At 64.6% G+C, this 21,240-nt stretch overlaps 3 protein-coding genes across 3 annotated transcripts; 2 read left to right on the plus strand and 1 right to left on the minus strand.

The window, feature by feature from the left end:
- Positions 1–575: 575 nt before the first annotated feature.
- EMIHUDRAFT_224010 (hypothetical protein) lies at positions 576–1,264 on the minus strand (the record flags this gene model as incomplete). Its single annotated transcript, XM_005791265.1, has 2 exons — positions 576–593; positions 851–1,264. 2 exons carry the CDS (start codon positions 1,262–1,264, stop codon positions 576–578), a joined length of 432 nt encoding a protein of 143 aa, XP_005791322.1.
- A 2,977-nt stretch (positions 1,265–4,241) lies between these two features.
- Positions 4,242–4,595, plus strand: EMIHUDRAFT_313051 (hypothetical protein; the record flags this gene model as incomplete). The annotated part of the gene is made up of 1 exon (XM_005791266.1): positions 4,242–4,595. The coding sequence occupies one exon, from the start codon at positions 4,242–4,244 to the stop codon at positions 4,593–4,595; it is 354 nt and encodes a 117-aa protein (XP_005791323.1).
- A 10,991-nt stretch (positions 4,596–15,586) lies between these two features.
- On the plus strand, positions 15,587–18,342 carry EMIHUDRAFT_224016 (hypothetical protein; the record flags this gene model as incomplete). Its single annotated transcript, XM_005791267.1, has 4 exons — positions 15,587–15,601; positions 15,779–15,972; positions 16,316–17,876; positions 18,271–18,342. 4 exons carry the CDS (start codon positions 15,587–15,589, stop codon positions 18,340–18,342), a joined length of 1,842 nt encoding a protein of 613 aa, XP_005791324.1.
- Between the last annotated feature and the right edge of the window lie 2,898 nt (positions 18,343–21,240).

The following is a 21,240-nucleotide window of genomic DNA, read 5'->3' on the forward strand; positions in this document are numbered from 1 at the left end:
GAGAAGGTCAGGTGAACTTCTCCACACACACAGAAGGTGTGGTGGGGCAGGGCCAGGCTAGTCCCTCGCGTCTCCACGTCTAGACGACACAGCGGGCTCCTCGCCGCCAAACTAGCTGTGAACAGCGTCTCTACACACCTCTAGCTGTGAACAAGTGTGCCGCACCTTCTCGCCGCCAAACTAGCTGTGAACAGCGTCTCTTCACACCTCTAGCTGTGAACAGGTGTGCCGCACCTCCTCGCCGCCAAACTAGCTGTGAACAGCGTCTCTTCACACACCTAGCTGTGAACAGGTGTGCCGCACCTCCTCGCCGCCAAAGACCCACGAGAGGAACTGGGCGCCTAGATCTCGCGTCATCTCGCGTCATCTCGCGTCATCTCGCGTCATCTCGCGTCATCTCGTCCGCGAATCGCAGAGAGGGACTGCGCGCAGTAGACGCCCGTCTCGGCGAGGGCGGAGCAGGAGCCGGCGCCTAACCTCGGGGATACTCTCGGGTATCATCTCGGGTCTAGTCTCGGCGAGGGCGGAGCAGGAGCCGGCGCCGTCGTTCTGGCAAAAGGAGACGTGGGCAGACGTCACGTCTCCGATGGCGCCTGACGACGGGGCTCGGAGGAGTCTCGGAGGTGTGTCGGAGGAGTCTCGGAGGAGTGTCGGAGGTGTCTCGGAGGTGTGTCGGAGGTGTGTCGGAGTTGTGTCGGAGGTGTGTCGGAGGTGTCTCGGAGGAGTGTCGGAGGAGTGTGTCGGAGGTGTGTCGGAGGTATGTCGGAATTGGCTCGGGAGCGTCTAGGAGGGCGCCGGAGGAGAGCAGCTCGCGCAGCGCCCGCATCGCCGGGAAGAAGCGGCTCCACACGCCGTGCAGGAAGAAGAGCCCGCGCTCCCGCGCGAGCGCGAGCACCTCCGCCGCCTCTGCCGCCGTCGGCGCCATGCTCTTCTCGCAGAGAACCGCCTTGCCCGCACGCAGGCAGAGCAGCGAGTCGGAGACGTGGCGCGTCGACGGCGTCGCGACGTACACCACGTCGACGGCGGGGTCGGCAACCAGCGCCTCGTACGAGCCGTGCGCACACGCGCCCACTAGCCCGAGCTCCGCCGCAAACGCCGCCGCGCGATCCCCGCTCCGCGAGCCAACGGCGACGACTTCGGCGTCGCCTCGCATGGAGGTGAGGACGCGGCCAAAGTCGGAGGCGATGCTGCCCGTGCCGAGAATGCCCCAGCGGACCGGACGCCGCTCCTCTGCCACAACAGACACGAGAAAGAGCGCGAACATGGACAGTCCGATTAATAAAATGAACTCGAGGGCACGGGACGCGGCACAAACGGGGCACAAACGCCAGGCTACAAAGACGGGGAGGCACGTAGTGACGCAGGGGAGTCTAGGCGACGGCGGCGTCCTCCGACGCCGCGGCGAGCCTGAGCTCGGTCGCAATCTCTTCCGCCGCCGCGAGCTGCAGCGCGACTGACATGCGCTGGGCCTGCAGCGACAGCCACGACCGCGTCGACCAGCTCGCCTCGTCCTCGTGCTGCCGCTTCGAGAGCTTGTTGCGCACCTTGTCCTTCATCTGGTAGAACAGCCGTTTGACCGCGTTGCACCACCCGCCGAAGGTTTCGAACAGGTACATCTGCACGTCGGTGTCCGAGCGCGAGAGGGCGTGCGCGTAGTCCGCCTTCTTGGACAGTCCGAAAAACGAATTTACGCAGTTTGATGGAAAAAGAGGGGGATGAAGGTTGCAGCGAGAAGCGGCGAGAGACTGCGAAAAGAGATACGAAGAGGCAGACTCCCCAGGGTGGGCGACGGCTAGCGCATCACACTCTCCTCTCCTTAAAATCCCTGTGTGGTGGCGGCGTGGTGCCGTTCTCCCATCCCTCCCTTGGGTTGTGTGTTTTCTTTCTTTCTTTTTACGTCCCTTGGGTTGTCTGTTTTCTTTCTTTCTTTCTGCACGCCCGGCGAGGTGGCGGGGGCGAGGTAGCGGGCGGCCACTAGGCCCGGAGCCAGCGCACTGCCACCGCGTCCCGCAGCGTGACATCCACCAGGTTCTTGTATTCCAGTGCGATCTTGTTTTCCCAGCTGGACGTTCGCCCTTGGGTATGCACCAGCAGGCGATCGCTCATGACCTCCCACGGGGCCCACCCCTTGGCGTGGTACATGTCAACCCATCTCACTAGGCCCAGCCCGACAAGCCCCCTCGAGAAGACGACTCCCGGCCGCTCCCACACCACGCACCCCCCCCCGTCATCGGGTGCTCTCCATAGACGCCGATCCAGCGGCCAGCCGACTTGTGTGTACTTGTTACGTGAAAACCCGCTGGGACCCGGACGCCAGCAGCCCAAGCGATGGGGGACAAGCACAGACTAGCCGTCGTCCACGTCGTCCCTCGGGTCCCTGCTGCTCCTGATCTGTTCGTGATTTGGATACTTGTCGCCACGTCTCCGGACCATATCTTTTTCGTGGTGCGCCTGTGTCCCTTGGTATTGCTAAAAATATATCCCGACCGCCACTATCGGAAAAGCACACTGGCACGGCCCGCCGCCTGCCGCCCGTGATGCGGGTTATTAGAGAAACAGAACACCCAGAGAGCGCGCGCACGCACACAAACAAAACGAAAGGATGACGGGCCAATGGCCAATAAATAAGAAGTCCGTAAGGCCTCCAAAATTCTTTAACTTCAGGCGCCGTAATGTCGTCTTCTCCAGAGGCGTACAACACATACATGTCCCTCGGGGCGAGGAGCACCGCTGGCGTGATGAGCCGGCGCGCCGAGTACGGACGCGAAGAGCGGCGATGGCGGGGCGAGTCGCGACGGCGGTCGCGATCGCGTGAGCCGCGGGGCGACGAGCGTTGGCAAGGTGAGCAATGGCCGCACCATGACGGGCGGCAACACGAGCGGCGCGGCTACAACGACGCTTGGTGCGGAGGTCGCGAGCAGCGATGGCACGATGAGTCACAATGGCCCGATGAGCGCGAGCAACGGCCGCATCATGACGGGCGGCATGACGAGCGACGCGGCTACGATGAACGTCGGTGCAGAGGCGAGCGCGAGCGCGGCTGGCACGATCGGCGCGATCACGATCCCAGGCGCGACCGACGCGGCGAGGGGCAGCCTCGGCACAGCGATGGCCGGGTGGGACCGCCCATGCACGGAGTGCAAGGACGCGACGAGCAGCAGAGCCGTCGCGACGCACATGAGCGCCCCTCGTCTAGCGGCTCTGCTGCCGGTCAGCTCAACGCTAAGCAGCTCAGCAGCCACATCTCAAATGCTGGCAGCGCTGACGCATTGCTCGCGCTCTTTTCTGCCCACAGCGCGAACTTGAACCACATCCACGCTGCGAACCTGTGGAACAAACTGGGCAAGCAGCGCATCGAGCGGTGGCACGAGGAGCGGCTTGAGCAGCTGGTGCAGCGCACGCTTGACCTCGTCGCGTCATGCGAAGCACGCAATCTGGCGAACATCGCCCACGGCGTGGCAAAGTGCGGCCTGCAAGTAGGGGTTGTGCGTTCGCTGTACACGGCGGTGGCGGAGGCGGCGGTGCGCGGGGGGCTGGCTGGCTTCGACCCTCAGGCCCTAGCCAACACGGTGTGGGCGTATGCGACGGCGGGCGTGGCTGCAGACGCGCTGTACGAGGCGGTGGCGGAGGCGGCGGTGCGCAGCGGGCTGGCTGGCTTCATGCCTCAGAACGTGGTCAACACGGTGTGGGCGTATGCGACGGCGGGCGTGGCTGCGGACGCGCTGTACGCGGCGGTGGCGGAGGTGGCGGTGCGCGGCGGGCTGGCTGGCTTCAAGCCTCAGGACCTGGCCAACACGGTGTGGGCGTATGCGACGGCGGGCGTGGCTGCAGACGCGCTGTACGCGGCGGTGGCGGAGGCGGCGGTGCGCGGCGGGCTGGCTGGCTTCAAGCCTCAGAACCTGGCCAACACGATGTGGGCGTATGCGACGGCGGGCGTGGCTACGGACGCGCTGTACGCGGCGGTGGCGGAGGTGGCGGTGCGCGGCGGGCTGGCCGGCTTTACGCCTCAGAACCTGGCGAGCACAGTGTGGGCGTATGCGACGGCGGGCCATTACCACCAGGCATTGCTTGCCGAGTGCTCGCGCGTGATCAGCGACTCGCTCGCGCGGGATCCGTCGAGGTGGAGCGAGGAGGACCGCCGTCAGCTGCACCAGTGGCAGCTCTGGCTCTCCCTTGAGCGAGGAGCAGACGGGCAGCAGCACCTCCTCTCCGATTCACAGCGCCAGCTCTGTCGCGACGCCATGCAACACACGCAAGTGACGATATCGCGCTTGCAGCGCTCGGTTGCAGCTGCCCTCGCCTCCGTCCAGTCTGGCTTCGAGGAGGAGTATCTCGAGCCGCGCACCGGCTACTCGCTCGACCTGGCGCTGCCCTCGTCACGCGTCGCGGTCGAGGTGGATGGCCCCTCTCACTTCCTGCTGCCCGACGGCCGGGGCGTACGCAAACCCAATGGGCCAACGCTGCTCAAGCGGCGCCTCCTCACGGCGGCTGGCTGGAGGGTGATCAGCGTTCCATTCTACGAGTGGAACGGCTTTGCGACAGCCAATGGGCAGCAGACCTATCTGGAGAGGGCGGTCGCTCCGCTCTTGGGCTAGTACTGTGCACACTGGCTCCCGTAGGGCGGCTCCCGTGGTGTGCCTGTGTTAGTCGAGGTCCTCCGTGTTCCTTTTACCCATGTGTTAAATCCTTTTACCCGTGGTGTACCTTTATCCCCGTCCGCTCGTGCCTGCGAGCTGTGACCTGTGTCAGTGGCGCGGCTGGGTGCAGCGGCCGCGACAAGATGATGAGCCCCGGCGGCGCGGCACTCGAGGGGTGCCCTCTGCAGTGCAGTGCGCTTCAGAACGCGCAGGAGGGTAGAATCCTCCTCGAACTTTTTCCAAAAGCGGCGGTCCGCGTCGGCCGTGCCGCCGAGCTGGTCGCCGGCTCGGCGAGACATGCTATGCACGCCCGCGCGCGTGGCGGTTGGTGTTGGGTCTGTTAGGTCCGCGACGAGCTCCGCTGACAGCACCAGTTCCTTCACCTCCTCCCACCGCCGCAGCCACCGCCCGCCGCCCAGAGCCCACAGGAAACGGTAAGCGCCGAGCCATCGAGGGCGTACCAACTTGCTCACCCAGCCTATCACTATATCCAAACCCGCCCCGCCTCCCGATTTCGCTGTGCCGTCTTTCCGAGCCGAGCCGTCCTCCGCCACGCCTCGTCAATCCATCCGCCGATATCGCCGACCCGCACCTTATCAATCAACCCATCAATCACCCTATGCCAAGCCTAGATAATGCATACGAAGGACGACCAAACGACTGGGACACTAACGCGATGGGTGTGAGTGTGTTCTCGAGGTTCTCGAGGTGGATATCCTTTGGCCGCGTTGGGTAGCGAGGATTGGTGTGACGCGATCCACGCAGGCGTGGTTTCTGGCGGCCGACCGTCAGTGTGTGTACTCTGCTGGAGGAATGGTTGGGCAGGTTACTCAGGGCACGATCCCGGCGTGAACACGACTAACTGACGGATCCGCTCCTGACAGTCGCACGCGCCGCGCTGCGGGGCGTACGACTGTCTTTGTTTGAAGTAAAAAGTCGAATCAGAGCGGTGTCGGCGCTGCCCTGAGTTTTCCTCCCACGGACCGCCCGTCCGGGACCGCTCCGGGACGCACGCCGGCGAAGCACCATCAAGCTGCTGTACGGCCCCGGCATCGCCTCCCCTGGCTTAGCTAGACTGGGAGATATTGTGCACATGTTGATCTCTACAATATATACACTGACACACTTTACCTCCCAGAGCTCGTCCCGGTCCGCCACGGCCATCCTCGGCCTCCGAAGGGCCCCCGGCCGCGGGCCCGCGGCGCGGTGCGGCGGCGTCACAAATCCGACGGCAGAGCACCGGGACGCGGTCGGGCGATCTGAGGTCCGACTAGGCGTATGGATTGCCCACCCAGGGCTATCACCTGGACCCATCAACAGGCGCCTGCGGCGCCGTGGTCAGGAGGTGTTGTTCACACCTGCCCAACCATTCGTGCAGCACAGTCAGTATGTGTGTATGGGTGGACGCAAGACGGGCGGGGTGACGGTCACACAGGAGCGACACACAGAACCACAAGACATGTCTAAACAAATAAATAGAGCAGACATCTCCTGGAGAGATGGGTGACGCACAAACCCGAGGGACAGCGCGCACCCCGCTGCACTTGGAGCACTTGGAGTGCAGTTGGCAGCCTCACATCCAGGGCCGGGGAGCTAAGAAGCGCACCCAGCGGGCCGGATGATCGGGATCGGGTTGCGGGCAAGAGAGCCCTGGTAGGTAGAAAGGTGAAGAACAGCCAGGCTCGGACTGGACACCAACGCGGTATGGGTGGACGCAGGACGGATGATGACGACACGCACGAACGACACACAGACACAAACAAGCTCACAAGACACACAGAGCCCTAGACCGCCATTTTTCTTCTTTTTTTGAGAGCGCCTTCGTTGTTAATAGTACAAACCCAATGGTCCTCTGCGAGCGGTCCTTCGTTGCAGACGCACACACGCACACGCCGCGCCGCACCGCGCGCCCGCCCACCGCCCCGCCCAGGCGGGAAAGAGGTGGGGAGATGGGACAGCGAAGGAGGAGCACGAGCACGTATGGGAGGGTTCAGTAATGCGCCACGCTGCCCGGCGTTTCTCACTTTCCGGGACAGCCCCGCCCTTGTGAGGCAGGAAAGTGACGGCTACCCCGTACGCCCTGCAGCTTGCTACCCCGACGCCGACCGCCCATTCTCCCCTCCTCGTTCCCGCCTCGAACTCTCCGGACCCCGACAAGCCGCCCGACGTTGGGCCTCTGCCCCGCACGCTCCCGCCCCTCTGCCCCTCACACACACCCAGGCCCGACATGCACATACAAGACAAACCCGGCGTCCTGCTCTCAAAAGAAAAGAAAAAATGGGAAGGAGGAGACCAGCGGGGGAGACTCCCCGCCTATGCAACACCCCAGAGAGGGGCTGCCATCGCCGAAGCTGTGCCTAAGCATAACTCCCAAACCCGCAGCGGCCCGGGGGGCCTTGGGGGCAGCCTGCCGGACCGCTGTTGCACGGGGCCAAGCACCGGAAGATGAGTGGAATTGATGGATTGGGCTGTTGTCCGTGCCTCCCCTCTATACGTCAGAGTGAGACCTACGCCGCGCCGGGTAAGGAGCGCGCCCGGTCCTCGACGGAGCCGCGCGCCCCAAACGACCCAGGCGGCGAGTAGTCGTCCTCGAACCTTCGACTTGTAGTCGCCCGTGGTTAGCGCCCCTCCTCCCTCGCCCGTCCCTACTCGTACTGCTCTCGAGGCGCCCGCGGCATCTCGCCGCCCATCTTTGGCCACGCGTTGTAGTCGAAGATGGCGGCGTTGCGCCTCGCGACGATGGCCGAGTGCACTTGCAGGAAGCGCTTGCGCTCGCTACTGACCCGCCATCGTTCGCTGTCGGAGGACGCCTTAGCGGCCTTGATGTCGAAGTTGGTGTTGAACCACGTCGCCGCCTCGTGCCCGATGCCGCCGCGCGTGCTCGCCGCCCACGTCATAAAGTCGCAGTTTTTGGCGTCGCACGCCGCTGCCTTGGCCTTCCGCTTCGTCTCCTCGGCGTAGTCGGTGGCTAGGCGCTTGCCGCTCGCCAGCGGGCGCAGCTTGTCATGGTGCACCGCGGTGACGCACGTGCCGTCGTACACCACGGCGCGTGCCGACTCTGCATAGTTGCCGAAGACGCCGTCGCCCCGCTGGTACGGGTTGGTGTCCGGATCGTGCGCCCGCGTCGGGTCCCTGCAGCCGAGCCTCACTTCCATGACCTTTGCCGAGGCGCCGAAGGCGCGTGCGACGTTCGTGACGTGAGTGTTGAGGGATGCGTGCCCCGTGGCCAACCAGCCGCCGTAGTTGCATCCGTCCCAGTGCGTGCCGCTGCGGGAATCGTGTGTCCCCCGAGTAGTTAGGCCTGTGTCCTACCCAAAGCATGAAAGAGTTTGGGACAGCTGTGCACGGCGGCTGATGGCAAGCGCCGCCTTTGACCACGCAGAGCCGCCGCCTTTGACAACGAAGCCCGCCAATGCAGTCGCTCGTCGTCGAGTTCTCGCGGCGCGTGCGCGAGCCAGCACAAAATATGAGGGCGAGTGCAGGGGCCAGCCGCGCCACGCGCGGCCACGTGCACCTCCCAAGCCAACCGCCGCCTCCGCAGCACGACGGTGAGGCGAGCCTCGCAAACGACGCCGAGGGGGCAAAGGTAGCTCTCGCCGGGTGTGCCTCAGCGGCCGCGGGCGAGCAGGGCATGTGCGCGCCACGCGCCGCCGCTCGAGCCGGATCGTACGAGTCTCCCTCCCGCGGCTCGTTGCAGGAGAGCGGGTCGATCCGATGATGCTTGGTGAAGATGCTCGGTTGGCTCTCGCCAAATGTTTGTCCGACTCGACGTACGGCCCCGGGCGTCGGGCCGTGGCGGCGACGGCAGGCGTGCTCCAGCGCCGCCTCGTGCGCACGCCCGCGCAGCGGCGGCGCCTCTGCACCACCCGAGTCGCCGCCCGGCCGAGCGAGGAGCAGAGAGATGACGAGTGACATGCTGATTCGGCAATCAAGAATTTTTTTTCTTTTTTTGAGAGCCTTCGAGAAATGTCAAGCACTCCCTTTGCTGCCACTCATAAAATCGTTGGGTCGCTTCAGTTCACGAAGCGTGGGCCGACCCTCCGATTTTATGAGAAGAGAACAAAGGGAGTGAATATCAAGGCTATGTGTGAGACAGTGAGTATTCTTGCGAGGCACGATGCCGTCCGGCGCCTGGACACGCAGCAACTTCCCACCACGGAGGTTGGTGTGAGCGCGGGGGACGAGTGGGGGCGGGGGCTGCCAACGGAGAGGGCAGGCACGGCTCGGAGTCGGTGGACACGCGGGGAGGTCGCTGTTTTTTGCTGCCGCGGCCGCGCCGCGACCTCGCGTTTGTTTTGTTTGTTTTGTTTTGGCGCGGATGCAGCTGGCGCCGCCCCGCCGCCGCGGCGTCGGCGCCGCGATCTCCAGCAGCGAGCGGTGCAGGGCGGCTACCGACATGACAGTTGGCCACGGCGTCTGTTAAGCCCGGGCCCCGAAATCTCACAGTGGGGTGGTTCACAGCGATGTTTTTTCGGCGCGAAAACTTCGATGTCGGTGACCCAGTGCTGCGCCTGCCTGTTGCCGATCGAGAGCGGCGAGACGCACTCGCTTATCGGCTGCGCCGGCGGGCACAGAATCCATAAGGACTGCCTGCGCGACTGGCAGCGCACAGACTGCGCGCGCGGGCTGCGGTGCCGCGCGCGCTGCCTCTGACGCTGCGTTGAGCGGCGGCGGCCGGCAAGCTGTGCCGTGCCCGACGTGCTGCATAAACGAAAAGGGCTTCGGCCACCTGGCCATCGGCAGCGACGACGACGACGTCGACGACGATTACGGCGGCGGCGGCGGCGGCGGCGGCGGTAGCGGCGGCGGCGGCGGCGAGGAGGAGGAGGGGGAGGAGGGAGAGGAGGTGGGCGGCGAGGAGAAGCCCACGCGCCACGCCAAGGGAGGGATGGGAGGACGGCACGCCGCCACCACACATGGATTTTAAGGAGAGGAGTATGTATGTATGTAGGAAGGTGAAGAACAGTCAGGCTCGGACTGGACACCGACGCGGTATGGGTGGACGCTGGACAGATGATGACGACACGCACGAGCGACACACAGACACAAACAAGCTCACAAGACACACAGCCAGCGGGCTGCCACACATCCTGAGTGGGCGTACACATCACTCAGGCCGGAGAGGAGTGTGGTGCTAGCCGTCGCCCACCCTCGGGCGTCTACCACTTCCTATCTCTGTCCGCAGTTTCTCACAGTGAGTATTCTTGATCTGCATCTTCTGCGCGCCGTATTTCTTTTTTGGAAAATCAAAGTTTCAAGGATGTACATTTGCGAATAACATCTCACTCACCGACAACACACACGTAGACAGAGAGAGCTTCACCTGGTTGCGTGAGCGAGTGAAAGAAAGAAAGAAAGAAAACAGACAACCCAAGGGAGGGATGGGAGGACGGCACGCCGCCACCACAGAGGGATTTTAAGGAGAGGAGTGTGATGCGCTAGCCGTCGCCCACCCTAGGGAGTCTGCCTCTTCCTATCTCTTTTCGCAGTCTCTCGCCGATTCTCGCTGCAACCTTCATGCCACCTCGCGTCCGTCCCACTCTCGTCGTTCTCTCCCTTGTCACTTCCTCCTCTGTCGCGTCATTCTCTTCTGCCTCGTCCTGCGCCGCCGCCGCCTGCCGTTCCCTTGTTCTCTCGGCTTCTTTCGCCTTTCGGCGCAGCTCCGCCCTCCTTGCTGCATATCCTGGCCCCTCGAGTCTATCGAGCTCCCCTCGCGCAAGGACCACATTTCTGACTCCCACTCCGATCATTTGCCTCCAGGTCATGTTGTTGCTCAGGTCCACTCTCTCTTCGAACACTCGTGCCTCTACGGATGATGCCGGCGCTGGGGTCCCCTTCGGATGCATCGTGACATCTGACAACTGAATTTCCACTGGTTCGTCCTCCTCGGAGTCATCTTCCCCGTCCTCCTTCCGTTCGGCTCTTCGCTCGGTACGTTCGGTGTGGCTCACCCTCCATGCCGTGAACAGGCGCTTTATCCACCCTATATTCTTCTCTCGTTCCTCTGCCCGTGCCTTGGTCTTGTCGTTGTTTCGCACCCATGTCTGTATGGCAATCGAGGCTGCCTTCCCCACTACCTGTAGTTCACTCGTCACCTCTCCCGCGAGCTCCCTTCTCTTTCTTTCGGGTATGGAGTCCGTGAGTGCGGGTAGCGTGCAGGCAATCACGGGCGCTATTTTGTCGTACTCCTCTTCGGCGAGCGCTCCAAATCTAGACCCTTTCGCCTTTAAGGAGGCTGCCCTCGCTCGTCTCAGGAATGTGGCGGTGTCTTTTGAGTCCGGCGCCTGAGCGAGTGAGCGCCTCCCTTCGCATGTTAGTGTATTTTTTTTCTCGCGATGTCCACCCCGCCGCGCCGCTCGCGCCGCCTCGCCCGAGCCACAGACGCTCCCTCGCCCAGGACGCCGCCGCCCACCCGCCTCCTCGACCTCCCCACGGACCTCCTCGCGCGCGTCCTCTCTCACTTCCACAGCCCCATCGACATCGCTCGCGTCGCGGCCGTCTCGCTGCTCTTCCACGCCTCGCTTGCGCTGGAGGGCGTCCGCTTGTGGGCGCAAGGGCGCGGCTACGAGCTGCCGGCGCAGCCAGAGGATGAGAGCTGCGCCGTGCGGTGGCTGTGCTATTCGGCGCTGCTGCGCGAGTCCAACCCGCCGGCGAGGGTGGCGGCAGGCAATATGCACAGCGTCTTCATCGGCGGCGAGGGGCTCTCGTCGTGCGGCTGCGCGCCGCATCACATCCCAGGCCTCCTTGGCCATGGTGAGGGCGTGGCACGGCTCAACACGCCGACCCGCCTCCCGTCGACGCTGGGCGGCGAGCGCGCCGTGAGCGTGTCGGTTGGAGCATGGCACAGCCTCGCCCTCACCGGCGGCGGCGCCGTTTGGAGCTGGGGCCAGGGAGGCTTGGGTGCGCTGGGCCACGGTGACCAGCAGGGCCAATGGCAGCCGAAGAAGGTCGAGGCATTTGATCGCCGCATCGTCGCCGTTTCGGCGGGATGTCACAGCCTCGCCCTTACCGCCGACGGAGCCGTCTTAAGCTGGGGCTATGGCCATCTGGGCCACGGCGAGCTGCAGCTGCAGCTGCTGCCGAAGGAGATCGAGGCCTTGGCTGGGAGGCGCGTCGTCGCGGTCTCGGCGGGAGGAGGTCACAGCCTCGCCCTCACCGCCGACGGCAGTGTCTGGAGCTGGGGCTACGGTGGCTTCGGCCAGCTGGGCCACGGCGACGGACAGAACCAGCTGCTGCCCAAGAAGATCGAAGCCTTTGCTGACCAGCGCGTCGTCGCTGTGTCGGCTGGAAACGACCACGGTCTAGAGGACCACAGCTTCGCCCTAACCGCTGACGGAGAGGTCTGGAGCTGGGGCAGTGGCGCATCTGGCAAGCTGGGCCACGGCAACTCGCTGCGGCAACTGCTGCCCAAGAAGGTCGAGGCCTTTGCTGGGCAGTGCGTCGTCGCTGTGTCGGCGGGAGTGCGTCGCGGCCTCGCCCTCACCGCCAACGGCAGCGTCTGGACCTGGGGCTTTGGAGGGCGAGGCCAGCTGGGCCACGGTGAGACGCAGGACCAGCTGCTGCCCAAGAAGATCGAGGCCTTGGCCGGCCAGCGCGACGTCGCTGTGTCGGCTGGAGGCGACCTCAGCTTCGCCCTCACCGCTGACGGCGCCGTCTTTGCCTGGGGCAGGGGCGACCTCGGCTGCCTAGGCCACGGAGAGGACCTGTCGGACCAGCTGCTGCCCAAGAAGATCGAGGCGTGGGTGCGGGACTGAGGTCGCGGGCATCGTGCGGTGGTCGCGTAGAGACGCAGACGGCACCCGACCACGCAATGAAAGGAGCGCCCACAACTCGAGGTACAGTACGGATGTGACTGTGATCTGTGTCGAATGTCCCGGCCTCCCATCTCGAGCTCGCGAGGCGCTCGAGTCGAGACATACGTGGTTATGACTCAGATCTCAGATTGCAATTATTGCGACATGCGCGAGTGTCCCAGTACCTCACTTTCCTGCTTCCTCTCTGCCGCCATAAACAAACAAACAAAAACGCACACCTCTACTGTGAGATGGGTAAAAAGGAACAGGTCCCCGCACTGCGCCCGCCGCCCGTGGCGCGTGCGCCGCGCCCGATCTTTGTGCAGGCCGTGGCCCGTGTGCTCCGTGCACGTGTGCGCACCTGCAGCCAGACGCGAGACGGTCCTCTAGACTCTTCGCTTTTCTAGGGTACCATACTTGACCCCCCCCCTTAAGGCGCCACGTCTTTTCCTACCAACCCAGCGCCGATCTCGGCGGGGCGTCAGCGCCTCTCGGTGGGGCATCATGAGCTCACGGGGCTGCCCGACGGGGCAGGCCTCGTGCTGATGGACCCAGCCGAGGTGCCCGACCAGTCGGACCCGCGCCGACGCGCCGCGCGCGACCACCAGCCAGCTTGCCGGCCGGGACGAGCACGGTGCGTAGATCGCGCCGGCACTCTCCGGTCCATCCGGAATTTTGTCGTTCTAGTTAGCACTGCTGCTGCAGACAGGGCCCGCGCGACCCCATGCCCTTCCCATATCTCGTGTCCTGAGGCTTGGCGCCACCCCGGTGACCGCCCACAGGTGGCTGTTCGCGGGCGCGGCGAGCGTGCCGCTTGAGCGGACCAGGCTGAAGCCACCTCAGGACCCCACCTCGAGCCGGTGGCGCCACCCGCGACCCTGCCCGCCTTCGCCGCGCCAGCCGCCGGCTCGCTGCAGCCGCAGCGCGCGGTGCCCGACCACCGACGCGCCCGCCCGCTCGCCTTCTCGCGCCGCCTCTCGGCGCGCAAAGCCGCTCACACACCGCGTACTCAGCCATCGGCGCGACATCACTCCCGCGCAGGCACCTCGCGACGGGTCGGCGCACTCGTGCGGCTCAACGCAGAACTACGGAGCGACCTCCGCCGCGGCTCGGCGCTGCCCATGGCAGCAACAGGTGCCGCCCCACCACCCGCCTGCTGCCTCTGCCTCTCTCAGCCATGCGACCCCTCCGCCAATGCACACCTCAAACGCGACGTCAGATCCCGCTGCTACTGGCAGCATTCGCGGCGATGAGGCCTCCGCCAGCACTGATCATCACAAGTCGTCTGTTAAGCTACACGTTTTTGCCCTGTGCAGGTGAGCGGACCGCTGCAGCCATGGTGGAGCCGCGGGTCGGGTGAGGGAATGGCCTTTTGGCGCGGCGCTGCTATGTGCCTGCGCGCTCATGGCGCGTTCAGGGGTGCGCCTGCGGTGTGTAGACTGCGGGGCGCCGCGATAGCGCGGCGCCGACGATTGTGTCGCTCATTGTCACACCGTCGACACGGTCACAGTGTGTGTGCAGTGCGTCCACTCCGGCGACCGTGACGCCGTCGGTTCTCGCCTATACCGGCTAGTGTGGAGCTCTCAGTGTGGTTGCGTGTTTTACTAGTGATGCTGCACCAGGCGGCCTGTTTTTAGCAAAAAGCAGATACCACATCGCGTGTGGTCATCGAAAAACCGCATGTTCGCCCGTCTGGGACCTCTTCGTACGGCTCCAAAAACCGCTCCTTAACGACGGCTACGCGGCCCGGCGGTCGATCTGCGCCTTCTCAGCGGTGGAGGGGATGTGGGAGGTACGTGCGGACCGCGTGGTGCTGCGATGGTTTGACGAGTGCGACTCCCAGCGTCGACTTTTCGACCCCACGGAGCCTCTGCTGCTTCGGGGGGGGGGGGGTCTGCAGACCACCCGGCCGAACTTCAGAGTCGCGGTGCTCCTCAAATACCGCTCAAACGCCCACGATGTTGTGGAGGGGACATATGCTGATGATCCTGGCCCGATTGGTTTGCTCAGAAAGCTTCTGGGCGGTCGTTAAGGTTCGCTCCCCGCACACCGGCCCGGAAGTATCGTACCCTAGACTTTACCGAATTCGAAACGAAAAGAAAGAGGCGGCGTGGTCACACTGAGACACTGACACACAGGCTGTTCACAACACGCAGTACAGTGCGAGGCGTGGCGATAGAAATCGGGGCCTCGGCATCCAGCAGCCGATTTCTGTTTCGGCGAGGGAAATCGGGCAAGCCAGCAGCCGATTTCTATAAGCGCGATTTCTGCCAAAATTTTCTTCGGCGCTGCGCGCCGTTCACTATAGTCCATATTATACGTACGAGTACACACTAAAAGGTTGCGCCTGATACGAATTCAATCTCCCCTCTTTGACTGCACTCCAAGTGCTCCAAGTGCTTTGAACCCACTAAAGCGTAAAGGTAGCGGCGGGTCGCACAAATATTCTCTCGTCATGCGCTTGCGTCCGCACCCACGGCCCACGCTGCAAGCATTCATTTATTTCGTGTGTGCGTGCTCGCTCGTGCGTGCGCCGACCGACCGAACCAAATTCTGCTTCAATCAACAAACCCGTCGAGACGCTCTTCCACCTACAGTTGCTCCTCGCCTCGTCGCTCCGATCCCGCCTTTGGCGCCGTGACTTGGACCACCAAGAGCTGGCTGGGGCTGCAGAAGCAGCGCATCTCAGTCGTTCTGCACACGGCCATCGCAGAGCAGGTCGTGAATGAGCTTGCCTGTGGCGGGGGTGGGCGGGTGCACGGAGCTAAGTGCCTCGCCACCCTCGCAGGAGTCGCTTAGGCGGCTCCCGTGGTGTACCTGTGTTAGTGCCAGTGCGCGCCAGTCCCGTGCCCAGTGTTGTGCGAGGGAGTTTTGTTGTAAAATTCTTTCTCTTTTTCGCACGACACTGGGCGTGCGAGGGAGTTTTGTTGTAAAATTCTCTTTTTCCAAGATTCTTTTTCTCGCGAATGACCAGCTAAAGCCGCGTGATCCCAGGATACACCAAAGAATCCTTGCGCTCGCCGGTGTTGGCAACGGCTCCTGAGACGTGAGGTAGCGCCGCGGACCTCCGGCTCCTGCCGCGTGCTCGCGCCGCGCACCCACCGGCCGCCTCTCGCGCTGCCGCTTGGGACGTCGAGAATCCACTCTCGCTGCGCAATGGACCAGGGCGGAGTGGGGCAGCATGGACCAATACAGGCAAACGGGGAAGGGGGGGGGGGACTTTTGCCGCCAGCTGCCCAGCCCCTGCCGCATAGCGCGCATATTTCCTTTGCTCTCCCCTTGAGTTCCCGCAGCCAGCTGAGCCCGCCTCGCGCCCCTGCACATACTCCCTGCTCCATTTCGTGCCAGGCGCCCTCCGCAACGGCCCTCGCGGTGCTGGGCGCCGAGGCGCTCGGCTCCTCGCAGGGCGCGAGCCCCTGCAACCGCGCGCCCTCCGCCACCAGCGCCTCCGGCAGTGAGACATCGACAACCTCTTCACAGTCTTCGGACGGCACCGCGGACCTACCCGAGGTTGGCGCCGCGCCGTCGAGCTGCAGCGGTACGTGCGTATGGGACCCAGCCACGGTCGGCGAGTCGAGCGAGACGCCGCTCGAGGACTACCTCGGCCGCGCCAGGCGCCCCTGGGGAGGGGCCCGGGGAGAGGGAGGGGGGAGAAGAGATCTCGCCCCGCGAATTAATGATTCTGTTTGGCCACGTGGCCCGCGCCAGGCGCCTTGGGGAGGGGCCGGGGAGAAGGAGGGGGGAGAAGAGATCTCGCCCCAAGATGAATACAATGAATGATTACTGTATTGGCCACCTCGCCCGCGCAGGCGCCCCCGGGGGGGGGGGGGGGGAGTATCGCTCCCCGAGATTGACATTAATAGAACTCTGTTATTACAACCGCAGGAGCGACCTCTCGGACTCCCGCCTGCGGAGCGTGTGGGAGGAGGCCGCCCTATCGGCCCTTCAGTCCAGCAAGGGAGACCACGCCGCGGCGCTGGCGGCCTTGCGGCTCGAGGAGCAGGCGGCGGCGGCGTCGCTCTTCTCTTCGGACGAGGTGGATGAGCTCCGGTCGCTGCACGCGCGCTTCGGCGGCACCGACCTACGCCTCGTCACGAGGGCGCTCGGCGGGCGCCGCTCATTGGCCGAGGTCGTCGCGGCGGCATACAGATGTTTGCCTGCCCTGCGGAGAGACACGGACGTGGAGACGGTCTCGCTGCGTAGCCCACGCCAGCCGTCGCTTGCGCGGGCCTCCGTCGCGCGGGCCTCTGTCGACTCGCTCACCTCACTCGGCGCGATGATGGCGCACCGGCTGATCGAGGCTGCCCCCGCGGCCCTCTCCGTCGAGGCCGCCTCCGGCGAGTGGCTGCTCGCCGACTTGTGCGACGACGGCACGATTCTGCACTTGCCGGTCGATGGCGGCGTGCCGCAGCGATTTCGATCTCCCGGCGGGTTCGTCCGCTTCCTTCGCCCGTGGTTGAGCGCGGCTTCAGTGGAGGGGGGAAGCTGGACGGCGGTGCACTACAAGGGTTTGCCGCTCGACCTGATCCGCAAAGCCGCCACCAGCGATGCAGACGCGTTGGGCGCGGTTGCCGCCGCCTCCGGTTCCCCCTCTGACGGCCGCGAGCCCACGCCACTCTCGCCCGGCGGCGCCGCCGCCAGCCAGCTTCGCCAAGCCTTACACGCCTCCTACCTGTTGGAGCGACGCACCGACGGCGCGCACGAACGATTGCTAGTGGACGACGCGGAGTTGGAGACGTACGAAGTGGATTGCATCCTCGATCGCCGCCGCTCCAAACGCATGGACGGCGGAGCCTACGAGTACTTGGTATCGTGGGCGGGCTACGGCCCGGCGGACAATACGTGGGAGCCGCGCGAATCCCTGCTGTGCCACGAATTGGTGGAGACGTTTGAGCTGGCGTTCGAGGCGCGTCGGCCCGCCGCCTCCCGCAGCCACGCCCGCCCCGCCGGCAACCGCGGTCGCGGTTCCTCGTCGCCGTGCCAGCCGAGGAGGCTTCCGAAAAAGAGGGAGCATGTTGCCAAGCGACGCGCCTCGCCGCCGCAGCCCTCCCGCGTGAGCAAGGCCGCGCGGGTGCCGGCGGTGGCGCCGGTCGTGGACCTCGTGGCGCTCGCAGCCAAGGAGCGGGAGGAGCAGCGCCGCCCTTGCATGTGCAGCGCGCCCTGCCGGCTGCAGCCGCTGATTGAGTCTGGTTGCATCGTGGCCGGCTCCCTCGCGCTCTCCGTGTGCATCAAGGGCGCGCTCACGTCCGCCGATGTGAGCGAGACCGGCGCGATCCGGCTCCCCTCCTCTTCGGGCGGCGGCGAGCTGCTCGAGCTCCAGACTCCATGCGCGCTGCTCCGCGTGGCACGCCGCCGCGCGGGCGTCGCCGTCGACAAGGGGCCGAGCGCCCGGACGACTGTGTTTTACAAGGGCGTCAGCCTCAACGCGCTTGCGCAGCCTGGCCAGGTGCGACGCGACCGCCGCAGCCGCGCGGCGACCTAAATAGGCGTGATCTGCGAACAATTGGTGTGCGGGGTGTTGTGTGCGTCGCCGCCGAGCCGCGTTTCCCTTTGTGCGCAGTGTTGATAGAGATCTGTTGATTGATTGATGGGAAGGCGAAACACAGTCCGACCAACGACTGGGACACCAGCGCGGTATGGGTGGACGCTAGACGGGCGGTGACGGTCACACAGGAGCGACACACAGAACCACAAGACAAGACACTCAGGCTAGCCTCAGCCAACGTGCGGCTGCCACACATCCTGAGCGAACTCCCTAGTCGCCCGCGGCTGGACTCCATCCGGCACGCGTCGCTGGGCGCTCAGAGCCGCGTCCCCTGCTCGCCACCCCGACGCCCAAGGCGCCCGAGTCGAACGACAGGCGGCACGCGAAGACTGGTTGCAATCCCGCCGACCGCGAGGCCGCGGGATGATGTGTGCGTGGTCATGTAGTGGGTCTCGGAAGCTGGTAGAAACTCGATTGCGCGGATTGTGCATTCAGTGTTCGTCCTTACGCTTACCTTCTGCTTTTCTATCACATGATCGATTGCGGATTGGACGATTTGCCTGCAGAGTCCGCGCGCGCTCTTTCTCCCCTTCTCCCCCCACCTCGATAGGAACTAGGAAAAACACTCTGCAGGACGCTTGCGGGGCCACGGGGGGGGTCACTCGATCCACCACGGCAAGTTCCTCGCGCCGATAAGTTTCGCGCCGAGGATGGCAGCGCGTCGCAGTCAGAAGCCACGTGGCGCAGGCAAGGCCGACGGAGGCAGCGGTGACGCAACCTGCAGCTCAGACAGCGAGCCCGCAAAATCGGCGCGCTGCAGCCACAGGTTGTGGGCTGCGATTGTTGCCTACCGAAGGTGCCGTCTGCCGACACAAATTGCCGACGCATACTCCCACACTTTGCTCGCACCAATCAGGCGAACGCGGAGGCTCGTGCGCCCGTGCCTCGTCTTTTGGGCGCTCGCGTCGCTCTGGATATTCGCCGTGCTTCGCATGCAGGGCGTCGCGGCACCAGCGGACCAGCTGTACCTCTCCGCCGGAGGTTCTGCGGCTGGCGGCACGCCCTAGATGCTTTAACCCGTGGCCGTTTGGTGCGCTTGGCGGCAGACTTGGGCGCGTTCCTTCTTACCGAGACTGTGCTCGTGGGTACATGCATCCGCTGCGAATAGGTATCACAAGCTGCTGGACAAGGCCAGCTGCCTCGCGCCGCTGCGGCGGAGCAAAGCGTTTGAGCGCGAGCTTGCGGATGAGTGCGACGTCTCATAGAAGACTCGGAGAGTAACATCTAACATCTAGAAACCGGTGTGCTTGGCACACCGGTATGCTTTCGTTCCAAGTGATGTGAAGCCGCGAAGGGGATACATTTTCTCCGATCCCGTTGAATCCCTTTCCTTCCTCTTTACCTTTGTTTCTCTTGGGGGTGGGCCGGAGTGCGGAGAAATTCACACGCGCGGGGAGGTAAGGTGCCGGGTACTGTTTAGATGTACTCGGGGCGGGGTCTTTACGGGGTAACTATGTGGCTCTTCGAACATACTAGTACCCGATGGTCGACTGCGGACGTTTTTTTTTCGACACGATGCAGGCATGTGGACCAAGCAAGCAAGCCAGCGACACCTCCCTCGGTCGGGGAGGCGCGCACCTGCTGCTTCCACCGATCCTGATTTATCAAACTTGGGAGGAAAGGACTGTTGGTTATCCGCTTGTGTTCGCCCTCCACTATGGATCCCAAGTGTATCAATCAAACTCATTCCAGCGAATGAATGGACCGGGTTCGCTTTTTTGGCATTAGCGGCCCCATCGGCTTCTCGCCTAGCTTCTCGCACCTGGTCGCCGTAGCTATTGCTGGCCGCGATGTACGATGGCGCATCGAGCAGGGCCCTTCCGCCTGTGCTGGGGACTGCGCTGGGAACAGAGCACGCGGAGCTCTTGCCGACATTGCAGTCGCCGCCGATTGGCAACGCGAGAGCATTGCAGGCAGCACCTTGCGGGGTGATCTCAAGAGGCCTGCGCATGTGCTACGACAGACCTACGTCGACACCCGACTACGTCGCAAGCGCGGCTGCCTGCCGCGCCTCGTGCGAGGCGTGGCGGCCCTAGATGCAATGTGTGGGTCTCAGCCACTGTGACTGCTCGGCGGAGGGCGTGAGCATGGTATCCTCGAGTGAATTCCAACGATGCTGATTCAGCCGATATGCCCACTCGTTCACCCTTGGAGTCCAACCTCGCACTCTGCTGGCCCACAGGAGTCAGCCAGCTGCGCCTACCATACGTACTGGCAGCCCAGTGGCTGGTGCCGTCAGGTGACACACACAGAGGACTCGCCGAGAGAATCCGAGATACATCCGCCGTTCCCCGCCAGCCCAACCGCTGCTAGAAGGCTCATCCGGATGCAGACTCGCACACCGGCGCCTCTGACCCGATCGTGCCCCCCCCACCCCAGACGGCGAGCTGCAATATGCTCTGGCCAACGTCGTGCGCCAGCGGCTGCACGATCCAGGTCACCGCTGTCTGCAAAGCAGATGCATCGGTTGCGCTGCTGCCGCCGCCGCCGTCACCACCGCCGCCGCCGCCGCCGCCGCCGCCGCCGCCGCCGCCGCCGCCGCCGCCGCCGCCGCCGCTGCCGCCGCCGCCGCCGCCACCGCCGTCACCACCCGGACATTGCCAAGCATGGTGCTCTAGCAATACCAACAGGCGCGCCGCTTGCTGCGCCTTCAACCCGCCACTCCCAGACCTCACCCTGCACGCTGCGTTAGACCGGGGTCCCTGCAATTGGCGCGATGGAGCCCTAACTCGATGCCCTTCCCCGCCATAGCTGGTCGAAGAAGTGCAACTGGGCCGGATGCCCCGCCTGCAGCGACTGCTCCGCCGTCGCGAGGCAATCAACCGCCACGTGCAAAGCGCACTGCCCCTTCGAGAACTACCCGTGGGCTGTCAAGTTTGTCGCCAGGAGACCCCTACAAGAAAGGTGCCAGTAGATACGTCCACCCCTCCTGATGCGTGTTTCAGGTGTACCTGGGCCGGCTGCAGTGGATGCTCTCCCGAATGCTCGGACTCGAGCTTGGCATCCACCCTGCCGCCTCCGTCACCCTCGCCCTCGGCGACGGGCGGCGCGTGCATGCCGCACTGCCCATTTGAGAAGCACCCATGGACCGTCAAGTGCGGATGGAAGGGCTGTAGTGGATGCGTGCCTGAGTGTGTCGCTCCTCCCTCCCCACCCCCCTCATCCTCACCTGCGCCGCCACCCCCCTCGCCCACACCGCCTCCGTCGGCCTCCCCAACGCCACCACCATCACCCTCGTCGCCACCACCGTCACCCTCGTCGCCAC

The sequence above is a fragment of the Emiliania huxleyi genome, assembly GCF_000372725.1.
Source record: "Emiliania huxleyi CCMP1516 unplaced genomic scaffold EMIHUscaffold_114, whole genome shotgun sequence".
Classification (NCBI taxonomy): domain Eukaryota; phylum Haptophyta; order Isochrysidales; family Noelaerhabdaceae; genus Emiliania; species Emiliania huxleyi.